Genomic DNA, 27,177 nt, shown 5'->3' with positions numbered 1-27,177 from the left:
CAGGCCTCGGGACTGTTCTTCTCTTCTGTAGATCTGGAAAAATTGGGTCTTAAAAACCTCTAACTTAAGATCAAATTAAGAACCTGCAAAGATCACGGTGTTGTTCGCTTGGTGGCAAATTCAAATAAACACGAGTGAGTACCGCAGATTTAGACTAATCACAATGTACCCGAGAATGACAGCAGAATAGACACACACACACACACACACACACACACACACACACACACACACACACACGACATGAACTTTTATGAAGTGATATGAACTTATGAAATAAAAAAAAAGATATCGAACGCACATTAACTTACTAAATGTTTAATTTGCATAATTAAATGACAAAAACACTTGTTCGTCATCATACGTCAGGTTTTACTGCCACCTCGACCATAAATGTTGCTTCAGCAAGGATTGCTCTTCCAACAGAAAAATGTTAAAACATTAGTCTTTTTTTTATTATTATTGGAAACTACAGAATTTCATGCTAATTATTAAAACGCCAAACAAAAAGATCTGGCAGACCAACAACACTATAAACGAAATATGATATAGTGTTTGGAAGAACATTCAGTGACAAGTTCTACTGTGGCCTGAATCTTTTTATCTAGAATAAGTTTTCTTCTATTCTTTTTTTAATTTATTCGGGTTTAATTGTGCTCTCAAATTGCGATAAAAATATTTAAATGCACATAAATGCATATGAAGTCAATCTTGAGAGTGGCAAAGACATTTTCCCTTTAATCAGACCCGATTAAAAAGACAAAAACGCCAAAACGTGAAAATATTTAACAAAAAAGAAAAGTGTCTAAGAGTGAAACACATCGATGGCTTAAACGCAACACGCATATAATCCCGTATAGAGCTCAAGCTTGTTTCTTTGTTAGCAGGATAAAGCCTCTAGTTAAAAAGCATTGCGAATCAACCATTAAATTGCTCCCTCCGTGTTGCCCTTCACATTCAATCAGTTATATATTTCATATCCTAATGACATTAATGTCATGTGTTAAGTCCCCCCACATATTTCCAACAAAACATTTTTTTCTTCTTAGCAAAAGGTCTGACCTCACCCATTCATTTCATCTACATAATAACCGAGGAGAGGTCTTGACGTGCATAGTGGTCTATACCGAGGAGATCTGGGCTGCATCTTCAGAAGACGCATTTTTCGTTACTCCTCTAACCTTAAGGGGGCTTTTTAGCTTTTGGTGAGCTATCCGTTTCTGGAAAACATCTGAATCATTTTATAACCAAAGCCAGCTGCTGCACAAGTCTATGCGTGCGCGTGTGAGTGTGTGTGTATTCGTTTGTACGAGGAAGAGGGAGAGAGTGTGAGAGTATCTGTTCGCTTTGCTCTCCAAAAAAAGAAAGAAAAAAATCGTTTGGAGGTCTTTTTCTTCCCGAAACTTTTTTTTAGGAATGAACGCCGAGACGTGCGTTTCATACTGCGAAATGACATCCATGGATTCATATTATAGCCCATCTGCACCGCAAGGTAGGGATCACCAGGCGAACCCTTTCAGGACATTCCAGGCGAGTGACACCAAATACAGCCCCGCTTTCCTGACCAACAAAGGTCAGGCGTACGGGGAAAAATCTGGGAGTCCGTTCCAGCAGGAATGCCAGTCATTGGATGCCACTGCTGGGGAAGGCACCTTTAACAAATACCACCTCTTCATGCAGAGGTCCTCCTGCAAAACTCCCCCAGACAGCAGGAAACTCCAGCAGGAAAGCGGACACAACGGAGGGCTCATCGCGTGTTATGGTGAGTTTCAAATGAATCAAGTTTTAGCATGCAGAGAGAAGCAACTCAAGATGTCTTCTAGAAATTCGTAGCAACTACATTTTAGTCAGCGTAACGTTCAACTGCAATGACATTAATGTTTTTATGACTCTGTTAAGACAGGATAATCTGCAAAGCCCTTCAATAAAAAGCTACATTTACGTGAGAGGCGGTTATTCATATTGATAATCACATCAGAGTAAAGTCTATCAGTAGGCTAATATTTACAAAGCAAATGCAATTGACTTCACAACTTACTACCAATATAACTGGCTCAGCTCTCACAGTAACACAATTAGGAAGAGGCATAACCTCCCCCGTTATTACATTTTACCTTTGAAGACTGAATCAAATTATATTTAATGCGATAATCTGAATTACAATTCTTAATACTGGATCTGAAGCAGACAATTGAATTAACACATTTTGGAAGGCAAACGCAAATAATTTTAAAAGCTTTTACAAGTTGTCGACGACACATTAAGTATTTTGAAATTTTCTCTCACTTATATGATTGCAGGCTCGGATCTGTATAGCAATATGAAACCCCTCTGGGCTAACAAAGTCAAGACTTTTTGCACAACTAGCCTATAGGCTACACAAGATCGTGCACTCAGGGAATTAGGTGATGTGCTTTTATTTGGAATTAGCTAAAAAAAAAAAGCCGCGAGATAGGCTATATGAAAATGGCTATAAAATAATAATAATAAATTGAATGGCAACTAAATCAAAACACCTCTCTGACCAATAACCTATAAAACGAGGGTACTGAAATTGATAACGCTGCAGCTTCAATAATACACTGTAAAGGCATTTAATATTCTACAGATGTATCAAAAATATATTTCTTTCAACACGTGTGTACGAAGCTAGCGTTCGTGGATGGAAACGGCCCTGAGGACTTGTAAGGAAGCTAGGAAACAAAATAAGTTCAGCTGCACGAGAGCTTTTCTCAGGATTCCCGTCCTCTGACATCCATCACTACCACATTCTTATTTAAAATGTTTAATAATAATAATAATAATAATAATAATAGGCCTAATAAAAGAATAATAGGCTAATGCAATAAGAATAACCTTGTTATTAAAATTAAAAATTCTAAAACAGGAGGGACAAACGTTTCAAAATATTTCCGGATACGGAAGCCAAAGAGTTGGTAGCGGTAGCCCATAATGAGGTTGGAAAAATGTTTCAATGTGTCCATAAAAGTCTTTTGCAAATGTTTGTTTTAGTTAATGCATTTTAAACAATACACATACTTTAAACTGACACTAATGTGTTTGAGATTAAACGAATTTTAGCGACGTAACAAGTAGAAATGTCAGGTGTGCTGTGCGACTATAACGCTGTATTAGCTGTCAGGAGTTTAAAATAATAGAAAAAAGGCTTATATATCAATAAGTGAGTAGTTTAAGACTGCATTGTTTTTGGCTTATTCGAAAGAGGATAATGCCCATTTAAAAAAAAAAAAAAATGAAGAGAAAAAAGTTTTGGAAATGGCTCACCGATAGCTATACTATTATAAACAAACCTTTAAAAACATGATTCGCCTTTCAAGAATAAAGTAAAAATGCATCTTCAAATATAAGCTACAATCACTTGGTAATTTTTTTCTGAAATGATCAAATCTTGCAGTAATATAACAGGACTACGATAATCATTCAATAGGCCTATAGCTTACCAGAAAAACGCATAACACTGGCTGCAATAAGAAAGGGCTACATCTCAATCTGTTATAGGCCTGAGAAACTTGTGTCCTCTGAAAACCACAAGACATGCGACAATTTTATATGGGGGAAGAATGCTTTACGGAGTCATCTTTTAGCTTTAGTTGTCAAAAAGATCGGAGGAACAGAGTTGCAAAAGAGACCGTGAGAACATGGCGAAATTATAATCAGCTGCAACATCGAAGTGAGGGGAAAAAAGCAGCAGAAGGCCTAACACAATAACAACGGCATTAATAGAAACACATTTTTAGAAATATTATAATTAGGTAATTGTAATCACTTTCATAACGACCAAACAGCCTTCACAAGCCATCATCTGTTTACATCTGCAGCTTTCGGGAACTCGCTGCAAAAACTCATGACGCAACGAGATATTGACATACATTACATTTAATAATGGTCTGTTGTGCAGATGTTGTCAAATAAAAGTCCTATTTCCCAAACTATAATTAAAACCTCCCTGACAGAAAAAAACGACAATAGGAGTTGATTAACAGAACCGTACAAGTGAATGGCAAAATTAGCTAGTTTAATTTTAACCTGTTTTAACACTTTCCATTAACTTCAATGCCATTATTAATATGACATGATGTCATGCCTAAAAAACTAGCAGTTGATTTGAGAACTGAATCTTATAAGAACCAAAGTGTTATGATACCCAAAATATATAAATGTACATTAACATGCATTATATAATAAAGTTTGTTGATAAAATAAAAGTTATAAAGTGATACTCTCTGATGGTGAGAAAAGCAGTTCCAATTAATCCTCTAGCACATATCATGATAAATAATTGATCTGCTCACACAGGTATAATATTACTGCCTGTAATATGTTAAGTGTCAGTGGTGAAGTGATGGATTTACCCTCAGCAGCTAACTTTGAAATATAGCTCATCGTTCATGAAAAAATACATAGCAAAAGGAGCACAACAGAAAACAGAAATAATAATAATAATAAAAAAACACTATAAATTTAAAAATATGTCTATTTAGAGCAGGTAGTACTAGCCTAATCCAGATCAGTTACAACAAACCCTCCTATGGTGAGGTAGTGTTGATATTATTAACAATATCCTGTTTTATTCATGCCCGTTAGTAAATGGGTTGCTGTAGAATGCATGCGTTTGGTGGCATCCTGTAAATAACAGCATCTCCAGAGTCTCAGTTCAAAGGGATAGTTTATTTTTTAATTAGGGATAATGAATGCATCACTGTAATTGATCTAGAGGTTAGTGAACACCGAATAACTGACTTAAATTGAAAACACATTTCATCCATTTATTCATATCTACACAGATGAATGGGTTTATGACTGTTTGTATGCTATTTTTTATTTGTAATTGAACATTGCCTCAAATTGAACTCTTGAGACAATATGTCACTCATATAATTAGAAATAATCAACTTCAAGGCACAAAGAATAACAATCCCTTCTGATGAGGCTGGCCGATACAGATAACTACAGTTCATTAGGGCAATGAAATTACAAAATGTGGTCTAATTTGACATAACAACTATCATGATTATCAAATAGTAAATCATAATTTAATATTCAAATGTGCTTTTAATTTACAAGAGCTTGTTAAAAGGTAATGACTCATTCCACGTCATTACAGCAACTCAAAAAGTGCAACATTCAAACTCTCCTACCAGAGAAATTTGTAAGGCCAAAAAAAAAAAGTTGCTTAGTGATTTTATGATGTGTCATGCCTAAAGAGGAATGACAATAAGTTAGTGAATGAATGAATGTATAAATGCCACTTACCAGAATCGAGTGTGGCTTACATAATAATTCTGCAGTACCAGACTAACACTTGCATCAATGTCCCATGGGCATTATTATTTTATGTCGAAGATGGTATGTGGTTTTCATAACATGCTTTCGACTAATTCCTCCTTTGTGGTCAGCAGAAATAACAAAAGAAAACGACACCCTTAAAAGGAGTGCCCTTCATCACCTCGTCAATGAAACCCCAATTTTCCCACAGCATTGTCCTCCATCAGCCAACACGAACACTAGAATTGCGCTTACAAAAAAGGTCGCTATCTAGGTCAGATGTACATTGACATGGTCCCTGTTAATTAAGACTAAGCCCAAAACCAAAGGGAGACCATGAAATGTCAATGGATGATGACTTCACAAAACCCTGTAAAACAAATGCCTTGACAAATATACAACGCATCGCAGCATTTGCATTTGGCTTGAGATGGTGATGGAAGAGATCACATAAACCTTTGGTAATATCGACATTAAAGGCACCAATTAAGGATGCATTCAGTGTTAGTGCTTGCGTTAGATTAGGTCATGATGAACAAGGTATTTAAGCTATTCAGCATTATAGAGTATTGATTTTTTAAAAACAGTATTCAAGGGCTAAAACATTTAGTTTTTACAGTAAATTTAAGCAGATAAGACATGATGATAGCTTGATTGACAACCTTGTGCTACAGGCAAAACAGATTGGTGGTTTATCACCTCTTTTTTTCAGTATTAGATTGTATTTTGGTGGTTGCGTGAATCATCTAGGCTCAAGCTTGCTCATAGTTTGTTTCTACTGACTCTGCTGAGAGCAACAGCAAGATACAAAATATTCTTTATAGCAGGTGGGGGAATGGCAGTATTTATATGCTTTGCTTCAATCAGTGTACAAAACAAAATCAGACGAACGTTGTCATCCTTGTTCAGTGGACTTTTGTGCTCAGTTAATCGTTTTAGAAAAACTACTCTCAAAAATCATTAAACATGTGTAAAATAATAGTTGGATATTACATATTAATAAAAGCGACTTTTTCGTCTTTTATATTCCTAGGTTGTGTTTGTATGCTTTTTATATATTCTCATTGCTTGCAAACCTTTTTTAAGCACTCTCAATAAACAGCAAACTATGTTTTTATGAGCGTTTGGCCGATATGATGAATAACCATGTGAAAGGAAGCAGCTCAGCTGCATTTCTATAATGAGCATTCACAAAGCAGCAAAACCTTTTTCCGGTTGTAAAACACGATTAAATTCTGCAGGAAGGGATTCAAAAATAATTCTAAAACGTAAAAATACGCCACTTTTTTCCAGTCACCTTTATCATACAAAAATAAATAGAAAATCATAAATAAAAGTAAATTAAAAATGAGATATTGCATGCATATATTGACAGTCACCTCTGATAACAGATTACTCGAAATTGTAATGTTGACATGCATTTTCTGTAAAGCTGCTTTGAAATAATATGCATTGTGAAAAGCGCTATACAAATTCATGTGAATTGAATTGAATATAGTATAAAGAAATGTCAGTTTGATTTGTTGTACTTAGAACATGACTAACTACTTTAATTTACACGACATCTGAAGTACTACAAGGCTACATTTAATTTACTATATATCAATTGTAAGAATTATCACCATGCAATATATGAATTTATATATTTTGATTGATGTGTTCCAATTATATAAATTGAAATAATAATAACATGTCACAATTATACAGTCATAGTGGAACAGAAGTACAGCACAACTAAGGAAAAAAGGCATATTCCCATAGTCTATTGATCTAAGGAGAGGTGACAAGGACTTGGGATCATTTTACCAGTTAGCTTGAAATTTGGATTTACAGTTTACATTAGCCTCAGTGTGCTTGCCTGAATGCGGCAGTACAGGCTTCAAAGACAAGGCCTCTGTTTAAACAGCATTATCGAACCTCTAATGGGTCCTGAACTACTAGTGAACGGCTGAACATTTGATCAAAGGTGAAAGCAATTTTTTAATGCGTTGTTTTAATTCTTTACTATTGATTTGGAACTTACTGATATGAAAAGAAAATAAATGTAGACATTCTTTTTTGAAGGGATAGTGCATGAAAAAAAGAAGATTGTGTCATTTACTCACCGTGTTTTTCCAAAGTATTTTGAAGAAAGTTGTGGTACAAACTCCATTGACTTTTCATAATATCTTCTTTTTTGTTTCCTACAGAAGAAAATATAAGTCATGATTTTAGAGTTTCCAATTTTGGGTGAACTAACCATTTAAGCAAAATTAAAAATGTTTCTAATACTGTAATGTATGCTTTTATACTACTTTTAGCTTTTGGCTCTTCTGTATTTCTTCTTGACATTATCATCTTACAAGACAGAGATTAGTTAGGTTGTTACAGCATTCCATTGTGCTTGTTAACTACAGCACCGCTCCAATGTGGTTTCTAATGCCATCCAGGAGATTCCAAACTTTACAGAGGGTTTGGGAAATGCAATGTCAACTGCTAAACAAACAAAACAATACAATAAAAAATAAAAAGAGAGAACCGTACAAGGCAAGCTATTGCAACAAACTGATTTAATTCTGTAACCCTTGCACCAGATAGATGCTCTCTGAAAACAGAGATATATTTGTGCCGAGGGATGTTCCAAAAGAAAAGCCACAGCCGAAATCAGCAAAATACTGCCCTTACACAGAGTACTTTAACTCACTAGATTTTTCAGAAAACCACCAAATCCGATCTCTCCATAATCATAATTTTTGGGAAGGCAGCAACCATACCAAGCGGTGTTTGTAAAACTAGCTCAGAGAGTTTCGATCTGACACCCCATGTGTTCTTTTTGACAGTGCATACTGATTGAAATGGCATTTGATAAACATCCTCAGGTTTAAGCAGCTTTCGGTTCAAATACTTTTTGTCCTGACACTCCAAGAGAGGCGGACGAGCTGAGCGAGCTGTGATTTATCGCGAGAAGCAGCTTAAAGGAAATGCTGTGTTTTCTTGCCCAGCATGTGCTCTTTGCTGCAGCCTGCTGGGATAAATCGTCCTTCAGGACTAGCGGTGTGTTTGGACTTCTCTGCGGATACCTATCAGATTCTCACTACCGGGCTTTTTTTCCAGTCTGCACCAGCAGAGATGCAACTCTCCCACAAAAACATCTGCGGTCTTATGCGTGTCTATGTCTTTCGAATAGAGTCATGCAGTTCACTCAGAAGTCCGTAACTTCAAGAACGAGGGGTGACCCCTCAAACGTAAAGCAAGTCAAAGGAGGAGACAGTCCCTGTGGTTTGGTTGGGCTATGTTTAGAATCGTGCTGCTGTTGTCACATCTGCCTTTGAGTATGTGATTTGCTCTGGTTTTGCATGTGCAGACGTTTACTAATGAGGTTCCTTCTCTACTAATATCTTGTGGTGTCACGCTCACAATCACCAATAAAAAAAATCTTTCACCGTTTCCATATGCCACAAGCCGGAGCCACTCTTCATATCACAACCTATCAATCTCTCCTTGCCGTGTCCGTCTGTAAGAGCCTGAAATAATTAGATAGCGGAAGGAAAGTTCAGACTGTTGGCCCGGCTTCAGAGCACAGAGCTGCCTATTACAATTCAATCCATATTTTAAGCACAGAAAACAAACCTAATTACAAATAGAAATAAAAGCTTTAGATGAACAAACAGTCTTCCCCAATTTCCTTTACCATTTGCTTTCAGTCATAATAATGATGAAACCCGGCCCGGCCACATCTTATTTATGCGTTTTAATTTTTAAACATTTTCAGGGGCTTTGGCATATTTCACCATTAACCCTTCACAGTGACCCCAGGTAGCCTAATTTATAGTGTTCCTTTTATTTGCCTGCTGCTGACCCTAACAATCAGATTCTGTAAAAAAGCATAGAGGATGCCCTGCCGCTTTACAGCTAGTTAAATTACACTTTGATGTGTTCCCCCGTTTTCAGCTGGTACTAAATGGCTGCCCCTTGTAAAGATCTGACCCTCGCTAACTCACGGGGTCGAGCACCGACATGCTACAAAGCTAGGAACCGCTGGCGTCTCCCATCGAAGGCAAGGCACCTTTTTAGTGCAAGTGGATCTGGAACCACTGTGCAAGCCATTCATGCATATTTTATGAAAATATATAGTGGTGCCCTTTTCTCTTGATTTATAGGAAATATCAAATGGCGACCCATTTGAAGATATTTAACTCTGGAGTCAGAGGTAAAAGTAGATGCTGTAAAATAGGTTTACAAGCCCCATTCTTGTTACGCATACAGGTGTGAATATACTCAGGTTAAAATGCCAATTAGTCTTTTTCCTGAACCTCGCCGTCTCCTAACCTAGAGCTGAACTTCTCGTCCTGCCCCGGCAACTGATGCCATGTCTCTCTTACCTCATTGCAATGGAAAAGTAAAAGACTTCACACATCCATTGCTCTGTAAGGAAAGAAGGAGAAATGGATGTGCTGTCTTGGAACCGGTGTTATAAAAGCTGACGCACAAATAACTAAATGGAAAACGCAAAAATACCATTATGCGTCCTCATGGAAAATGTAATAAATAGAAAGCCTCGTTCACTCAAAACAAGCAGGATCTACTAATAAACAGAAGAGAAATAAGATCCCACACACTACCAAAGTTCACAAAAACATGCTAAATAACATGCATAATATTTATTGTTACTACCGTTTTTTTTTTTTTTTAATACCTTTATTCTGCAAGGACAATAAATTGATCAAAAGTGCCAGTAAAGACATGATATTACAAAAGATTCCTATTTCAATCAAATGCTGTTCTTTTGAGCTTATATTCATCAAAAAAAAAAAAAAAAAAAAAAAATCTTGAAAAAATTGTATCACAGTTGCCACAAAAATATTAAAGGTGCTAAAGAGGATGTTTTGTTGTATACATTTTTGCAATATTACTTGAAACTGTCTTTACTAACTGATAAAAGACTATTTATTAAGTGCACTGAAAGGAATAATATTAATATACATCATCTGTGCACGAGGTAGGGCCTTAAAAACATCAGCCAATTGTTTACGCGATTGGCCCTCTGGCTTGTCAATCACTGCCATGATGTTCCTTGTGAGAGACGTGCGCGGATGCGCGCTCCAGTAACTTTCCACACTCTACAGGCGCCGCATGCAATGTTTTTGTCAGGAGACAGCAGTAACAACTGCAGATTATGAGTTACCTGCGGTGAGTCCGACATAATGAATCCACTAACACGACACAGCGGATGCCGGTGGTAAACACTCGTGTTCCAATACTCGTGCACTAGTTTTGGGAGGCGTTCCCTCGAAATGAGCTGTGAAGAAGGGGGGTTGTTCTTACGCATTCGCTCATTTCAAAAACTCACTAACAGTCTTTGGTTTCTCAGTCGACGAAAAGATCCTCTTTAGCACCTTTAAGCAGCTCAACTGTTGAGCATCAAAAGTTTCTTGAGCAGCAAATCAGCATATTAGAATGATTTCTGAAGGATCATGTGACACTGAAGACTGTAATGTAATGATGCTGAACATTCAGCTTTGCCACCACAAGAATTAATTACATTTTAAATATATTACAATAGAAAACAGTTATTTTGAATTGTAATAATATTTCAGAATATTCATTTTTTGACTGCATTTTAATCAAATAAAGGTAGCCTTAGACTTCTTCCATAAACATTTATAAATCTTACCAACGCTACACATTTGAATGGTAGTGTATGTAAGACATTTAAAAACAAGTAATGAATAAATCAGAAAAATCAGTGATCACTAGCAGTGGACTTTATATGGTACACACTGGTATACACAAACATATACCATCATGATTTCACAATGTACACTAGCAAACAGAGTAAAGGGTTATGCACCAAAAAAAAAAACTAGCATAAAAGCTATGAGTGTAAAAAAAAAAAAAAAAAAAAAAAAAGGACACTGAATAGATCCCTTGTTCAGTGAATTTATGCTTTCGCAGGCAGTGTTGAGGTTTGGGCAATATTCAAAACATTTTATTTCTTCAATTCTGCTAAAATAATGTTCTCATTTGCAATTCACTGGAAAATGTAGGTGATTTTTCTGGTATCACCTGTGGTAGATGCGTTTCCTAAAGCCATACATGACCTCATGAAACTTCAGTGTGTCTAACAGCACCACAAACAGGGTAAAACAGCATGACCATGTTCTGCTCTGCATTCTTGTTGCAATCTTCAACCATTACCCCCCTCAGAGCTCCATTTCAAAATTTCTTCTATTCTGACAGAAACATTTTGCCGTGAGATTTCTTGCCCAGAAGGCAGGTCATGTTACTCGCCCATATGGTGGAGCTACGAGGCAGCCAAGTCTCTGTTCACCTTGAGCAGCGGAGAGCCTGGGTTGAACCCTTGGTGGACTATGAGACTGTCACAATACTCTAGGTCTGCCAAAAGCCATCAGTGACATAGGGTATAAACAAGAGCCTTTGATCGCTAGGTCCTGATTTCAAACAGGCTGTCAGCTTTTCCGTGTGGGGGCAAGAGGCGTGAGGCATCTGAAGGAACGAGCTGAAAATATTTATGTTTGAGTAAATACACTGCTCCTACTTGCTTAACAAGATGTGTCAGTCCTGGGCAAGAGGCAATGTGGGAACCATTATACCCCCAGGCCTGGCTCCATGTCTGTCATGGTTGAGCCCATGGTGCCTAGAAAAGGCAAATTGGGAGACAACCAAAAGGAAGCACATACAACCTGCTATGTGGTCAGGAATAGGAGCGGTCCCTAAGGCGTATACCTATAAGGTAAAGACAAAAATGCTATATTTATCAAGCTAAAAGTCTCTAAATCCGAACTGAACAACACGAGTTATGGGGATAGTTCAGACAAAATGAAAATTCTGTCATCATTTACTCACCCTAATGTTGATCCAAAACCGTAGGACTTTTTTCCTGTACAACATAAAAAGAAAAATGTCTCAGTAGCTACGTTTACATGCACCCAAACAATCTGTTAGTAAATGGACTGAAGGTTCATTTCATGGATTGAAAATTCTTCATATAAACATATATCAGATTGAGCTTGATCCAAATTAAATTTTGATTAGATTGAAGGGGATGGTGTAGACCTGAAATAATATGATCAATTGGATTCAAAAATACCTCGCGCACATGAGCAGTGCATAAGTTTGCCAGACCTCTTTTACAATAAGATCTCTGTTTACATACGTTTTACTTCTTACAGACGTGCAAATTGTGTTTATTTACGTCTTAAGAACTGGTCAGTGGAGGAGACTGACTTTTTTTTTTTTTTTTTTTACAAAATTTTTGCTAAAATAAGCTTTTCTGACATATTGGTCAACTTTGCATTCAGGCATCTCATTAAGGTAAAAACAACATTTATTCTCACGGTAGCTCTGGTGATATTATAGCAGTGGCTTTCTCTACTTCTGAATGCGGTAACTGAGGCACTGCACATGTACTTAAATTTTGTTCGGAATATATAAATGCACATGTAAATGAAAATGTGAATCAAATTGCAAAGTTTAGGATTCCTATAAACAGAACTTTTCATTCGGATTGATGGAAATTAGGGCATGTAAACATACCTAGATTTTTTTTTTTTTTTTTTGTGTCCATACAATGGAAGTCAAGAGTCACCAAAATGTTTCTTTCCCCAACAATCTACAAAATATCTTTTGTCTTAAATAGAAGAGGTTTGGAATGACTCATTTAATTTTGTTAGTGAACTATCCCTTTAAGACAGATTCATCCAAATGTTATATGCCATAAAGCTGGTTCCATTTTATGGAGTGTGTTATATATCAAGATAATGTTTTTTTTCCCTAGGCAGAGTCAATTTTCAAATCACTGACACCACACAGGATTCACAAAGCCACAAACTATTGTCTTGATCACAGTTCACATGGTTATTGGCAACTGAAAGTGTAGAACTTGATGGAGGAGTGAAAGGTTGGTTGTGCCAACATGTTCTTGTTGCACACAATACCAGAGCTGGAATAACCATATGGACAGTTTGCATGTGACCAGGGGCAACAAGTTTAGTTTAGGTGTGTACAATTCAGGGCCATACAAATGGTTTCAAATAGTGGGAGATGTGAAAGAGTGACAAAGCATGCAATTTTTTTTTTTACTTTTCGCTTGTCACTGGGGCAGTACCTTCAAAAGGAACATATGTGTGCCTTATCTACCCCTAAATGAATTGTTTATCCAAAAGTTAAAATTCTGTCATTATTGCTGTTCCAAACCTGTATGACTTACTTCCTTCCCTCGAACACAAAAGAAGAATTTGAAGAATGTTTTGACTATTTTTAAACCACAACATGAAATTCAATGGGGTCCAAAACAACTTCAGCCCCTGTTGACTTGCATGTCATTTCAAAATGCCTTCTTTTGTGTTCCACAGGAGATAGTCATACAGGTTTGGGAATGACGAGTAAGTGATGCCAGAATATTTTTGTTTGGGTGGACTATGCCCTTAATATAGTACCTTTTAGATGCCGATATGAACCATGTTGGGGATGAAATACTAAGGAGTACTTTTGAGAGTACTGCGCCAATTACAAGCTGTTGACAATTTTCCTCAGTGTGTGGGCAGCAGTGTGTCCAGGGGCACCGCAATACCTTAATCCGGCTCTGCACATTACCCAACATGGTTCTGTGAGGAGGTGTACTGTGCTGAGAAAAGCATGTGTGCCAGTAGCATTTACCCATCTGCCCCTCAGCTCAAACCCGAGAAGGCTTTAATGAAGTCTCACATTAGAAAATGAACACATCTCAACACTGCATCACCTAAAATAACTTTCTGTCACTGAGAGCTGAGCTAAAGTAAGACATAAAGCTCAGGGTCGCCACTGGATCACATAAGAGAACATTCCCAAAGGAACTCTAATCCAGCTTTACACCCTATTCCTCCTTGCAGCCAAGTGAGTGAAACAGGGTGAAACAGCCAAAAGTCTGCCAATACAGCCATCAAATTTGAAAGCTTTATGATTTGAGAGAGCATGCCAGTCTTTGTAGTACAGCTTTTCCACAAAGCACAGACAGGTAATGAGCACAGAGAGAGCACTAGAGAAATGACCTAATGTACTGGAATCCTCACATTGATTGATCTGACTGAATTTATGACCGGCACGCTGACTGGGGTTTCACAGCTGAGCTGCTGTGTGTTTCCAGTGGCTTGACGCAGAAAATTACCACTCTAGAGTCTTGTCGCTGGGCTAGTGCGGCCTCATTATGAGCCAAGCTCTATTTTGCACCCATGCCGCAGACCGTGTGTACGTTTGAGGCTGCGCTCATCAAGCAGGGCTGCAGTCTTCGGATTGTGCCCAAGTAGGAAACCTGTAATTTTCTATCAGTCTGCAATTAAAGCAACGGTTTCTGTTTCACATGAGCAGCTGATTTATGAGCCGAGACTGGCAGCCGTTACTGCTGTGAGTCTGACACCAAGCCACGGGCCTTACGGACTCTCTCATTCCACACACTAATTAGGAATAATCAAGATATCCAATATTAGATTATATTGACAAATATTATAGCTAAAACTTAGATTAGATACCATAGGATTGTATTATTTGTTAATGCAGATAAAATGAATTTATAATGAACAATACTTCACTAATGTAGGGTCATTTCTACATTTCTGATTCTCATAGTACATTTATTAATTAACATGAAAGCATTATAAACAAAATGTATAATAAACAATCGCATATTAACATACATATATATATATAAATTTATATATATAATATATATAAATATATATATTTTAATTAGTGCACAGCATAAATGAGTACACTCCCTCTGAAACTTCTGAAAGTCAGCAATTACTCAATTACTTAGAAGACATGTTAGGGTTCTTTAGAGATATAATGTCATAATGTCTGCTTAATCACTTACCAAAGAAGCATGTCAAAATTATTCAGGAAAATAAGATTTTCTTATCAAGGTGATAAAATGTTGTGCAGCAAAAATGAGTACACCCTCCTAAAAGTTACTAAATAAAACTAAATAAAAATCTGGTGTAAGTTTAAGGCAATGTATTGGTATGTTGAACCAAAACATGTAAAGAGAAGTAATTTCTTGACTATTAAAAGCCCACTGAATCATTTTCAGACTTAATGCTGACAACAATGGAAGCACTTGGGAGAGAACTATCAGGAGACTTACTTCTTAGCACAAAAGAGGACAGTGGTACAAGAGGATTACCAAATCATTGTTTTAAGTGTGAAAATATAGCAAAAGTATCACAGAAATTCAAAAACAATGGCCCCTGAAATAATCAGGCCTTCATTTTAAGCTTTCATTAGTGATGAGGGATTTTTTTTGCTAGACAAATAGCAGGAGAAATACCAAGTGAGTGTCTCAGAGCCAGCAAATGCTATGAAAACGGCGACTGTTTATCTCACAGAGTAAGATGCAGCCTGCAGAAATGACATGCATGATTGTTGAACTACCTACTGTAGCCAAAGCACAATAAAGTCAGTTAGCCATACTCTGGTCTCAGCATCCAAAATGTTATGGTGTTGCTAGAGGAGGAGTACAGTGAAAAGTGCCTGGTTCCCACAGTAAAGTTCAGTGGTAGTAAAGCTCTTATATAGGGATGTATGAGTGCTGAAGGTGTAAGGGAGTTGTGCTTTATCAATGCTGTCATGAATTCCCACATTACTGTGTAATTTAATACACAAACTTGAAACAGAAAATGTTACCCTTTCCTCATTTCCTGCATTGTTGGGCATTTTTGATAATGAGGATATGCATTGTCCCAAGGTGAAAAACCTTCTGTGGACATGTATTGCACTCAATCTTAAAACTCTTGAGCCCCTGTGGGTGACTCTGTAGAGACGAGTTGAGCAACACTCCCCATTAAAGATCAGGGCATTTAAGGAGCTCATCATCCAGGAGTTAAACAGGACAGATGTGACAATTTGTCATGAACTTGTACACTCTGTGCCAAGACGGGTCAGAGCAGTATATTCAAAATTATGGAGGGCATACTAAGTACTAGATTAATATACATTTGTTGAATTAAATCTAGGGTGTACTCATTTCTGCAATCCTTAATTTAAACAAAATTGGCTTATTTACTTATTTTATGGCTATTAATGACATATTTCTGTTTTATTATTACATATACATTTTAGTTTTGCAATCTTTCCATGAATTTTATGTGTGATCATAAAGAAAACACATCTTTTTTATTTGTTCTGAGGGGTGTACTCATTTATGCTGTACACTGTGAGTGTGTGTATGATATATATATAGTATTGTATTAAAATGTGATATTTCATGTTAATTAAGCCAAACATTTTTTTTTTGTACAATACACATACTCGCAAACATTACTTAATTCTTTAAAAAAAAAAAAAAAAAATTGGCTTAATTAACATGAAATATCACAATTGTGCCCTTAATCTCAAATAGCTTCAGAGGGATTTACCCTTATAATATAAATTTACATTAAGTCATTTGGACAAAGATGCCAGCAATGTGTGAAAATGTTACTTGAATAACTGATTTGCTTCCCTCACATCACTTTCACAATCTTAAGTATTCAAGCAATGTAAATTACAGGTATATTTTCTGTCTACAGGTAAAGACAGCACAGGGCTGACAGATTCTGAGTTGCCCCAAAACAGTGATCCTGCAGGGATGGATGGCAGCTACCTCAGCGTAAAGGAGTCAGGAGTGAAGAGCCCCCAACAGCCAAACTCAGAGTTGGCTTCTCCGTTGGACAAGGCCGAGGGAGAGAGCAACAAGGGCAAGAAAAGACGCAACCGTACCACCTTCACAAGCTATCAGCTAGAGGAGCTGGAGAAAGTCTTTCAGAAAACACACTATCCCGATGTCTACGCCCGGGAACAACTCGCACTGAGGACAGACCTGACAGAAGCTCGTGTACAGGTGTGAGCCCCTTCAAACTTCACATATCCAGTACCAAGTTTTGAATAACCTTTTATCATGAGGCTAGATCAATAATGAAGTCTCTCTACTAATTTTAGTCCATTTGGGCTTTGAAAAATGAGGGATGGGAGTCATGTTAATAAGGACTCACAATTATTTTAGGTTGGTAAAAGAAAAGCAACACCAGGAGGAAGAGTGATTTCACTCGGTGCAAAGATTATTAAATGTAAATGGTGAATACAAAGAAAAAGCTGTTTAAAATTGGCCATCACAAGAGATCACAAAGTAAAAAGGGGCTTTCAGATTAGACATGTCAGGGTCTGCTTTTATCTCGAGCCTCTACCAGAACCTCTGAGCCCAGCTGTTTTAAACTCAGCCTAGGTCTGGAAAACCAGAACCTTTATGTGACCCACCCCCACCCCCTATCCCTACATTTGCATATAATCCCTCCAACACTACTGCTGCATTCCTGCACCAACAGACAGACCGGGAGATCCCTTTACCCGACCCCGAATGTGCGCTTTACTTAGAAGCCCTGGATTTACACTGTTTGTCTTTCATTAATGTCCCACTCAGGAAAGAATGTGTCCCTCCTTGCTCTCAAGGGTAGGTGAGAGAACCTGGCCTGAAGCTCCTTCACATGGTGAGGGTTGCTTATGACTAATATCCATACACACAACGCTGGATATTTCCCATTATTCTTTAGTTATAGCCAAAGAACCACAACGGTTCAGTTCCAGGGACAATGAACACTGTTAAACCATTTTAGGACTTTTCTCATCTACTCTCTACTTTGAGACAGCACAAAAAGATACCTATTTTTTACTGTACATTACCCTAATGCTAACCATAACATTTTTAGAGCAACATGAAAAAAACAAATTACTCGTTTGGCGAAAAGTTCAGTTTAGGTTTGCATGTGCTCCGACATGTTGCGCAGTGATGCATTTGTGCAAGCAACCAGAGTCTGGTGCCGTAATTTGCTAAACCCACCCCTCCACCCCCCTTTCCCCCCCATCAATTCCTGTTGCTTCTCCCATCCTATTGAAGGCAAAAAATCCCAAATAATAATAATTTAAAAAAAAAAGTCTATAAAGAAACAGCACTTAAAGCAGTAGTATAAATTACTGAAGTCTACACAAATTGGCTGAGATCATTTGGTTTTTCTTTGCCTTTCTAAGAGAGAGGTCTGATAATATTAATATATTTAAGTCTGGATACATCTAGTCAAAGGTTAAGGGCTTAAAAGTCAACTTATTCACCAAAACATTCAGTTAGACATGCACACGTTTAAAAAAATGTCAAGGAAATAAAGATATACCAACAATGACCTGGATAAAACTGTCACCCCAAAACATCCAAATGTGAGTCACTCAAATAAAAATGAAATATTGATGCTTTACTTACTTAAAAATATAAATAAAATGCTATAAACAGCATTTTCCTATAATTACAGTTCTGGAGATCAAGAAACAAAAAATGAATGATTCTGATTGAGAAGTAGAAGAGGTGAGCTTGAGTGACAGCAGAGGCAGACCATCAATCCTCAAAGCTACTCTGGACTTCAAAGCTGTTTTTTCTGCAGGGTTTAGTTCAGTGTTTCTGTTCTTTCTCCCCTGGTGCTGGAACATAAATAAAGCTCCATAATAAGCCTCTAAGCTGCTTTAGCTGTCAACGTCTTTACCAATTACTGTGTTACTAGCACGCATGGAAAACATACAAAAGATTTTTAAAAAGACTTTTTCTACTACGTTATTAACAGGTGCTGGCCAAAATTAGTTGACTTGTTAATGTTGGCAGCCCTGAACTTATTCAGCAGTGACCACTAAAGGGAAAGAATGATTGAAAATATTTTAAAGAAACCAAAAAGTAAGAACAACCACTTTTAACTGAACTAAAGACCCAACTAACTCCCCATCTATGGTCTCTCTCTCTCCCTGTCAGTCTGGTATAAAAGTTAATTTTTGGTGTAAGCATTATACAACACACCTCAGCGTTGGCTCACCGGTGTGAGAGGTGCAAGGGAATCTTTCCACCACTCGTCTACACGCCTCTACTGGGATGGAGATTCAGATATGGAAAGCCAGGGGCTTAAGAGTCAGGAAATTAAACATAGAATGAAAACAAACTCCATTTTGAACTTTCTTCCATCTTTCTATTCGATCTCCCGACTTCCACGCTTAGATTTATGAAGGGGAAGACAGTCTGAGAAAAAAGATAAATATAAAAACAGGACTAAAAATGCTGGTGCAGACAATGCATATTAAACAAACGTCTTCGGATTTATAGATGTCCAGACGGTATCAAAACCTAGCATCATTTCAAAACGCAAGGATGCAAGCAGAGAGCCACAAGAGTGATGATGCTCTCTGAAAATATCTGTGCAAAACAAACGTTCTTTTTTTCTCTAGGCAGTTAAGCTCTACAAACATATGATGTGGAGCCAAGGGACCTTGATGTCCACCACCACATTAAGTGCAAACAGAGCTAAGGTGCTATCAAGTTACGCTGAGAGATAGGCTGACATCTCGCTGGCAGTGGATGCGATAACCACAAACTGATTGACCAAAGAGCCATCACCAGATCCAAGTTCAAGCTCCGTGACGAATTGAGATTGCAAGACAAAAGAAAACAAAACAAAAAAAAACTTTCCACTCCACAAATCAATAAACAGATACTTCTAAACAGAGAAGAGCCGGGATTAAAATAATGGAATTTTGGCAGCTCTTCAGACTGCGAGCCATGAGAAATCACTTTGTATAATTTGTTCTCTAATTCCCAGATCTATTCAGGGAAACAATGCATATTTCTATAGGAAAGCAAAGAGGGGAAAAACTGAAAGAACGAGTGTAACTTGCCAGATAAAATGTATCAGTAATGATTATTTCTTAAAGGGATCGTTTACCCAAAAATTATAATTATGTCATTTACTCACTCTCATGTCATTCAAACCTGTGTGACTTTCATTCTTCTGTGGAACATAAAAGAAGATATTTTAAATAAAGTTTCAGATACTTTTTGGAGTCCAAAACAACATTGAAGCCCACTGAATTTCATTGCATGATCGAAATATATTCATTTGTGTTTACCACAAAAAAAATATAGTCATGCAGGTCAGGATGAGTAAATGACTTTCATTTTCAATTCACCTTTTCCTTTCTAAAAGTCGAGCAGCAATCTCCTATTCCATCAAAGCAAGCATGTGGTGGTAGTGGAGGAGGAGTGACATGGTTCTCTGAGGCCTCTGGCCCCGGTGGGTTCCTGCTTTCCCCTCCCTGCCCCCTGCTGCTGCTGATGGCTCTGATAGAAAAGAAACTCAGGGGAGGCCATCACAATCTGTCAGCTCCCACAGCATCAAACAATGGCCAGGTCTTACCAAACTTTTTCCATGAAAAGATGCTGAAAAATAATACAGCCAAAGGGCTTCCTACATGAGCTCTAGACTTACAGCTAAAGTGACAGACTCTCTAGATACCAAAAAAAGGACATTTGATACCAAATGAGCCACACAATGTGTTCAGAGCAACAAACGGTGTAATAATGGGAAGCTTGATAATAGATGTTTATTACTCCGTCAATATATCTCCACTAAGAAAATATTTCCTCTCTATGATGTAACACCACAAGGGGCTAGTTAGCATGAGGTCATTTAATCACTTACTAATGCCATATCCTCATGATTAAGGGTTGATGTCTTGCTTGCAGGTATGGTTCCAAAACCGCAGAGCCAAGTGGCGGAAAAGAGAGCGTTTTGGACAGATGCAGCAGGTCCGGACACATTTTTCCACGGCCTATGAACTGCCTCTTCTCACTCGGCCTGAAAACTATGCTCAGGTATAGTGCTGTCTCCATTAATAGCTGAAAGTCAAGGAAATGTCAGTCATGCACATTAATACTTATTAATAATGCAGATTAAGGATGGAAATAGTAAAAAATGGTTTTTTTTTTTGTTTTGTTTTTTTAAGTTCCATTCCGTTTGCAGTTGTTTTAGTACTTAGGACCTGATGTCAATTGCAGAATGATTTCAGTTCAAATTTTTATTTTTTTTAAAAACATTCTCACGAAAGATGTTTACACAGACCTTTATTATTTCACTTTTTTTAGAATTGGAAAAACTGAAAATGTTTATCTTTAACTACATTGTCATATGAAGAACCAGTAACTTCACTGATTTGAGTCATTCAGTTGTAAACTGTATGTGTTTGATTCACTAATTTGACAGAGTCATTTGTTCAAGAACTGATTGTGCTTTATGTTTTTAATTCAGTACAAAGAATCAATTCATTCATTCAGGAATCGGACTGCACTGGTCGCACTTTCTGTTTTGTACTATAGATTCAGTACTGATGTTGCGTCGGCACATAAGTAGTGCGGGAAACCCTGTCAGAGTGTTTTATTGAGAATACATGTGCTAGAGCTGTTATTAGAACTGACTTTTATAGTCATTCAAGTTACCTTTATGATTAAAGGATTAGATTTACTCACCCTCAAGTCATCCTAGGTGTACAATCGGAGTTATATTAATAAATATCCTGATGCATCCAAGCTTTATAATGACAATAAATGGGGTCAACGAGTTTGAAGCTCAAGAAAGTGCCTTGAAACATAAACATACTCCACACAGCTCTGGGCGGCTAATAAAGAAAAAATATCCATATTTAACATGTTATAAAGCAAAATATCTAGCTTCCGGCAGACCGCCTTCCATATTCAACTTACGAACAAAGTGTAAAGCCTCTCGCTTATGCTACATCCCTACGTTTTGAAGGTGGTCTGGCGGAAGTGTAACAAGCTAGATATTTTACTTTACCGCTTGTTAAATATGGATATTTTTCTTACAAAAACGCATCGCTTCAGAAGACCCCCGCTCCACAGAGCTGTGTGGAGTACGTTTATGATGGATGGATGCAGTTTCTTGAGCTTCAAACTCGTTGGCCCTGTTTACTGCCATTTTAAAGCTTGGAAGCGTCAGGATATTTATTAATATAACTCCGATTGTGTTCATCAGAAAGAAGAAAGTCATATACACCTAGGATGGCTTGAGGGTGAGCAAATCTTGGGGTCATTTTCATTTTAAAGTGAACTAATCCTTTAATTTTACTTTTTAAAACCTGAAATCAAATGAAAAACAGTAGGAAGGCAGACAACTGACAATTTCAAGACCTAAGGAAACACAATGTCGAGGTCAGGTCAGACCAGGGCTGTGGCCAAGGATGACACGCCTTCACAGGAGAGCCAAAGAATCTCCTGGATTTATTATGAATATGTGGCCGGGTCGGAGGGCAGGGGTGGCTCTTTGGGGAGCGCGCCTGCAGCTGTGGAATGCAGCTTTGCTCACATCTGGGGCATCTCCCTGAGAGGGCTTTCATCTCCCTCCACAGCCCTCCCTCAGACCCCCACCTCCCCAGGCCCAGAGCAGAATACAGCCCTATCAATTCACTCTGTGCTCCCTCCGCTCAGCAGAGGAGGTTATTCTGGGTGTTGAAGGAGCATACAGAGACAGGCATTCCTCCTCCACACTAGGCAAGCAGCTCCCACTCAGTACGGGACCAGATGAATGCCCCAAAGCTCTTGATAAATCTCCACAGAGTACCACTGAGGATTCTGCACTTTCGCCAGTGCAATATTTCAAAACAAGAGTCATCGGACTTGATAAATGCTCTCACGACTATGAGTTACATTAATGTTATTGATGCTGAGATTGCAGAATGTAAATGCACTATAACTAAACCTTCTGGATTTGACTTTGTTACAGATTCAGAACCCTTCTTGGATAGGCAGCAGCAGTGCGGCATCTCCGGTGCCAGGCTGCGTCGTACCCTGTGACTCGGTCACTTCCTGCATGCCACCTCATCCACATGCTGCTAGCGGAGTGTCTGACTTCTTGGGTGTGCCCAGTCCTGGAGGTCACATGGGACAGACACACATGGGCAGCTTGTTTGGGAGTCCAGGCATGGGCACTGGTATTAATGGGTACGATCTAAACATGGACCCCGACAGGAAATCTTCCAGCATCGCCACACTGCGAATGAAAGCTAAAGAACACAGCGCAGCCATCTCTTGGGCTACATGACTCCCCCAACTTTAGGACCGTATCTCTGAAGTCCCTCAACAAACAAGAGAAGGAGGAGCAAATGTGAACACAAGTTAGCCACCAAAGCATGACCTGGGATCAAGGAGTGTGTGGACTGACAAAGACAAGAAAAAGAAATTGAGAACCCATGAGATTTATTTCAATTTGAAGTCTAGAGAGACTAGGGAAAATCAGAGATCATAAAACTGAGAATGTTCTGGCTTTAAAACAAGAAAGATGACAGAAACTTGACATTTGAATGCATACAAGAATTAAATGAAAAAGAAAAAAATGAACAGAAAAAAAACCCTGCACTTATCTGCCACTAGTGTCCCATTTGTAAAACACACGTAAATTTATCAAAACGCATCTGGCTTCTTTTTCATCTCAGCATAATCAAAACCTATTAAATTCTTGTTCTGTCACAGACTCCTTTTCCAAATATGCTATTTCTGCCTAGACAGTTCCAAAGGACAAACAATAGTTTCTCACAGTAAAACTTTCCCATTGCAGCCTGTATCCAAACATATATACAGTATAATCGCCAGTTCCCAATATCTAACCCCACAAAATCCCTCAATGAACAATCACTACTGCTCATTGATTCATTTGTTCATATTAATTCATATGGAATTGCAGAAGTCGGCTATTTAAGAGATATACTACAAGTCTGTTGGGCGTGGGACATCAGGCATGTATTGATCAAAGCAATTCAGTTACAGAACAAAAAATAAACAGGTGGCAGTCTCTGTCCACACTGCAATCTATCTTTCTATTATTTGCAATCCCTTTCAATTTCTCTGCAGGAAAGAATTGTCCTAAAGCTGTTTGGCCAGATTTGACAGCAGCATCTGGTACACAAATCTTGGATCCATCATACCAGCTGTCAAGTTGTCAAACATCACTAAGAACTACAATCTACAAAAAGGATGTAAAAATAGGTTGAAAAAGTTTTGCTTTCTTTGTGTTTTGAAGATCACAATATTCTTGCATCTTTTTAACTTTTCAGTGAATGTTGGAGCCTTGGCTACTCTCCCCTCACTCTCCATCTCCTGGCTATAAAATACGTATCGTGGGGCTGCCTGAAATTTAAACTATGCTTCGTTAATTTTTTCCGCAGAAGTCCTCATTGCACCATCTAAAAAATGAAACTATCAACTTGCCAATCTAGGCATCATCCACCATGGCTCTGATTGGGTGGAAGCAATACTGTTCTTTGGCATGTAATCACTGACATTGCCATGCACCACCACTGAGGTGGTGGAAATATAAAGCGAGCCCCATTTCAAGGTACTACGAGCTTTCTGCGTTTCCCGAGTCAGATTTAGCTCAGGTAAAACAAAGCTGTTTGAAATCTGGAGCTGAATCTGATACGTTCTGCCCTTTGGAGAAGCCATTTCTAATTTGAAAATGAGAACCACATTTCCTTTCCTTCATTCTGCTGTGCAGCTTATCTGGATCCCTGGAGATACGTATATATATATATACACACACACACACAACTTTTTTGTTTGTAATACCAGAGCAGTGACTTACCTGGTTTGGGGGGGTCACAACATGGAATCATGTTCCATATTGAGGTCTTTTTTAGACCTACAGAAACTTGGCTTACATTACTTAATGTTTTTAAACAAAACCTCACTATAAATGCATAGGACACAATATGATGTTAAAAATCACTTTGTAAGAGAACCTCATTACATAAAGTTAATTAGAGATCACCTCCTTACTGCTGCTCAGTCTTGTGTCCCATGGCCTGTATATATGATATGTAAAGTGTTGGAGCTTCATGAAGTTCGAGCCATGCTTCATTACTTTTTTGGCAGAAGTCTTCATTGCATCTCATGACTGAGCATCTCGTCACCCACCCTTTCAAGGGACCTGTTGGGGGAAAACATTTTTTTTTTTTGATAATGTTAATGTGCTTTTCATTAGAACTAAAGCTGACCCGTCCTGCACCGATCCCATTCAACAGAGTAGCAGTTCAACCTCCAGTCTGCCAGTGCAGAATTGTGAGTCCTGACAGTGTCACTTTGGCCTTTAAGAGGTTACTGAGAGGGTGAAGTGACTATATAGTGTTCCGGTGTTCTGGGAAAGGACAATCCACACAGCTGTGTGCGGGATAAATGCAAAACAAACATGCCTCGCACATGCTTCCCTTCAGCTGTCATGGCTCTTCTTTCAAAGCCCCATGCTGAACAGGGCCTGGCCTGCTACCCTGGCCAAAGCCTCAGCCCTCAGTGTCTCCGAGTCCATGCACACCCATGCTCTCGGGCAGTCTTTTTAATTAACACAGAGACATCTGCGGAGAAGGATTCTGTGACAGCCTGGGCTCTGTGTTAGCCTATCTTTAACTATTGTGGAGCCGGGAAGGACGTCGAAGCTCAGGTCAACACTATCATTACTCTATGTAGTATCAGCACACACATACTTACATACCATTAAATGAGCTAATCTGCACATAACACAACACAAGTCATCACATTTGCTTTTAATACTCTTGTATTTCATTCAAAAGGTAAATCATAACTAAACATGTAGAAAGGTCAAAACGGTTCTGTAGAGACTGTACAAGAACAGATTGTACAGTACCTAAAGGAAATGTTAATTTCAGACAGTACCTTGCAGATGCCTATGAGTTACAGAGATGCTTAAGTCTCTGTCCCATCTCTCAAAACTTATACTACTGAAGTAGGCATATCCAAGTACTAGAATAATATTATGCTTTGTTTTGTGTGTGGTCGCATGTATGGTTTTCTTTGGATTCCTATCTTGCATAAAATACCCTTGGAGCCGTTCTTTTGTAAAAAATATCCTTATTAGAAATATATTATTTTATGTGTGACTAAGGGTTCTGGCTGTTGTTGTATTGTGGGTCTAGGGATAAAATGCGATACATTTGGGTTTTTGGTGTGTAAATGAACCTAAAATAGTTGTGATGGCTTAAAGCTAAACATATGGCTTTTGAATCATTTTGAATAATTATTTACTTTCAAGCTTGTTTACGGTCTATATATATTGTGTGATTTACAACCGTAAGTTATTGCACTTACAATTTTTTTTTTTAAATTGTTGGAATTGCTTTGAGAACATCTGATTCAAGTGGAATATCACTATAAAATATGTGTACACTCAATCAACTATCAAGTACTCTGTGAACATGACGGTGAAGTACCGAGGGCTGGTAAATTGCTGGTTTATTGTCAACGTGCGTTTTCAGATGTGTTTAAAATCCGAAAAAAAACAAGTTGTATATTTTGTTTAAACTTGGCCCAAAGCCTCTCAAAAATCAGAAAAATTTGTGAATACCAATTTTGAGTGAGTCACTCTGCTTCTCACACATTGTTCTCAGAACCTGATATAACAGCCATCTTACTTTAAAGACATATTGAAGACATGAAGTTCCTGTTGGCAAGAGACTTTTACTAGGCTCTCCTTTAATGGGTTAAAAAAAAGCCTACATTTAAACCATTACAGGTTCTGGATATTCTACTATGGATGTTTCATTTCATTTGACATTTTCTGTGTGCTCATTTTTGTTTGTTTCTCTAAATGCAGATGAATAATAATAATAATAATAAAAAAAAAACTAATACTAAATATCCCTGTGCAATATATTAGTAGCTGTATTCACAAATTTTAATTCATGAAGTTTATCCAAAAAAGCGACATGAAATGTGATACTAAATGCCTTCATAACAGTACAGTAAAAGTTTGACCAATCAGACAGTGCTTGATCACTAACCGTGAGCTCTTGGATAGGCCTGAATATTTTGATGATCAACTAAGAGTTAAAAACTCCTTCTCATACACATTTTTATAAAGTAGACATTTTGTAACAGTGAATGCTGTGCTCCTATTTGCCTGGGGTGTATAAAACGCTTCAAAAGCTGCAGACAATCTGGCTCTCTGTGTGTAATTGGTCATTCAATGACATTTCCAATACTTAACATGTTGCTGAAAC

The 27,177-nt window shown here is 37.9% G+C and overlaps 1 protein-coding gene across 1 annotated transcript; it reads left to right on the top strand.

Moving 5' to 3' along the window:
- Positions 1 to 917: 917 nt before the first annotated feature.
- alx4a (ALX homeobox 4a) lies at positions 918 to 26,808 on the top strand. The gene is made up of 4 exons (XM_048184118.1): positions 918 to 1,762; positions 16,830 to 17,140; positions 20,846 to 20,974; positions 22,896 to 26,808. Exons 1-4 carry the CDS (start codon positions 1,417 to 1,419, stop codon positions 23,211 to 23,213), a joined length of 1,104 nt encoding a protein of 367 aa, XP_048040075.1. The 5' UTR covers positions 918 to 1,416; the 3' UTR covers positions 23,214 to 26,808.
- The last annotated feature ends 369 nt before the right edge of the window (positions 26,809 to 27,177 follow it).

The sequence above is a fragment of the Megalobrama amblycephala genome, linkage group LG3, assembly GCF_018812025.1.
Source record: "Megalobrama amblycephala isolate DHTTF-2021 linkage group LG3, ASM1881202v1, whole genome shotgun sequence".
Taxonomy (NCBI): Eukaryota; Metazoa; Chordata; class Actinopteri; order Cypriniformes; family Xenocyprididae; genus Megalobrama; species Megalobrama amblycephala.
Note: the sequence above shows the minus strand (reverse complement) of the source record. Positions and strands in the feature narration are given on the sequence as shown.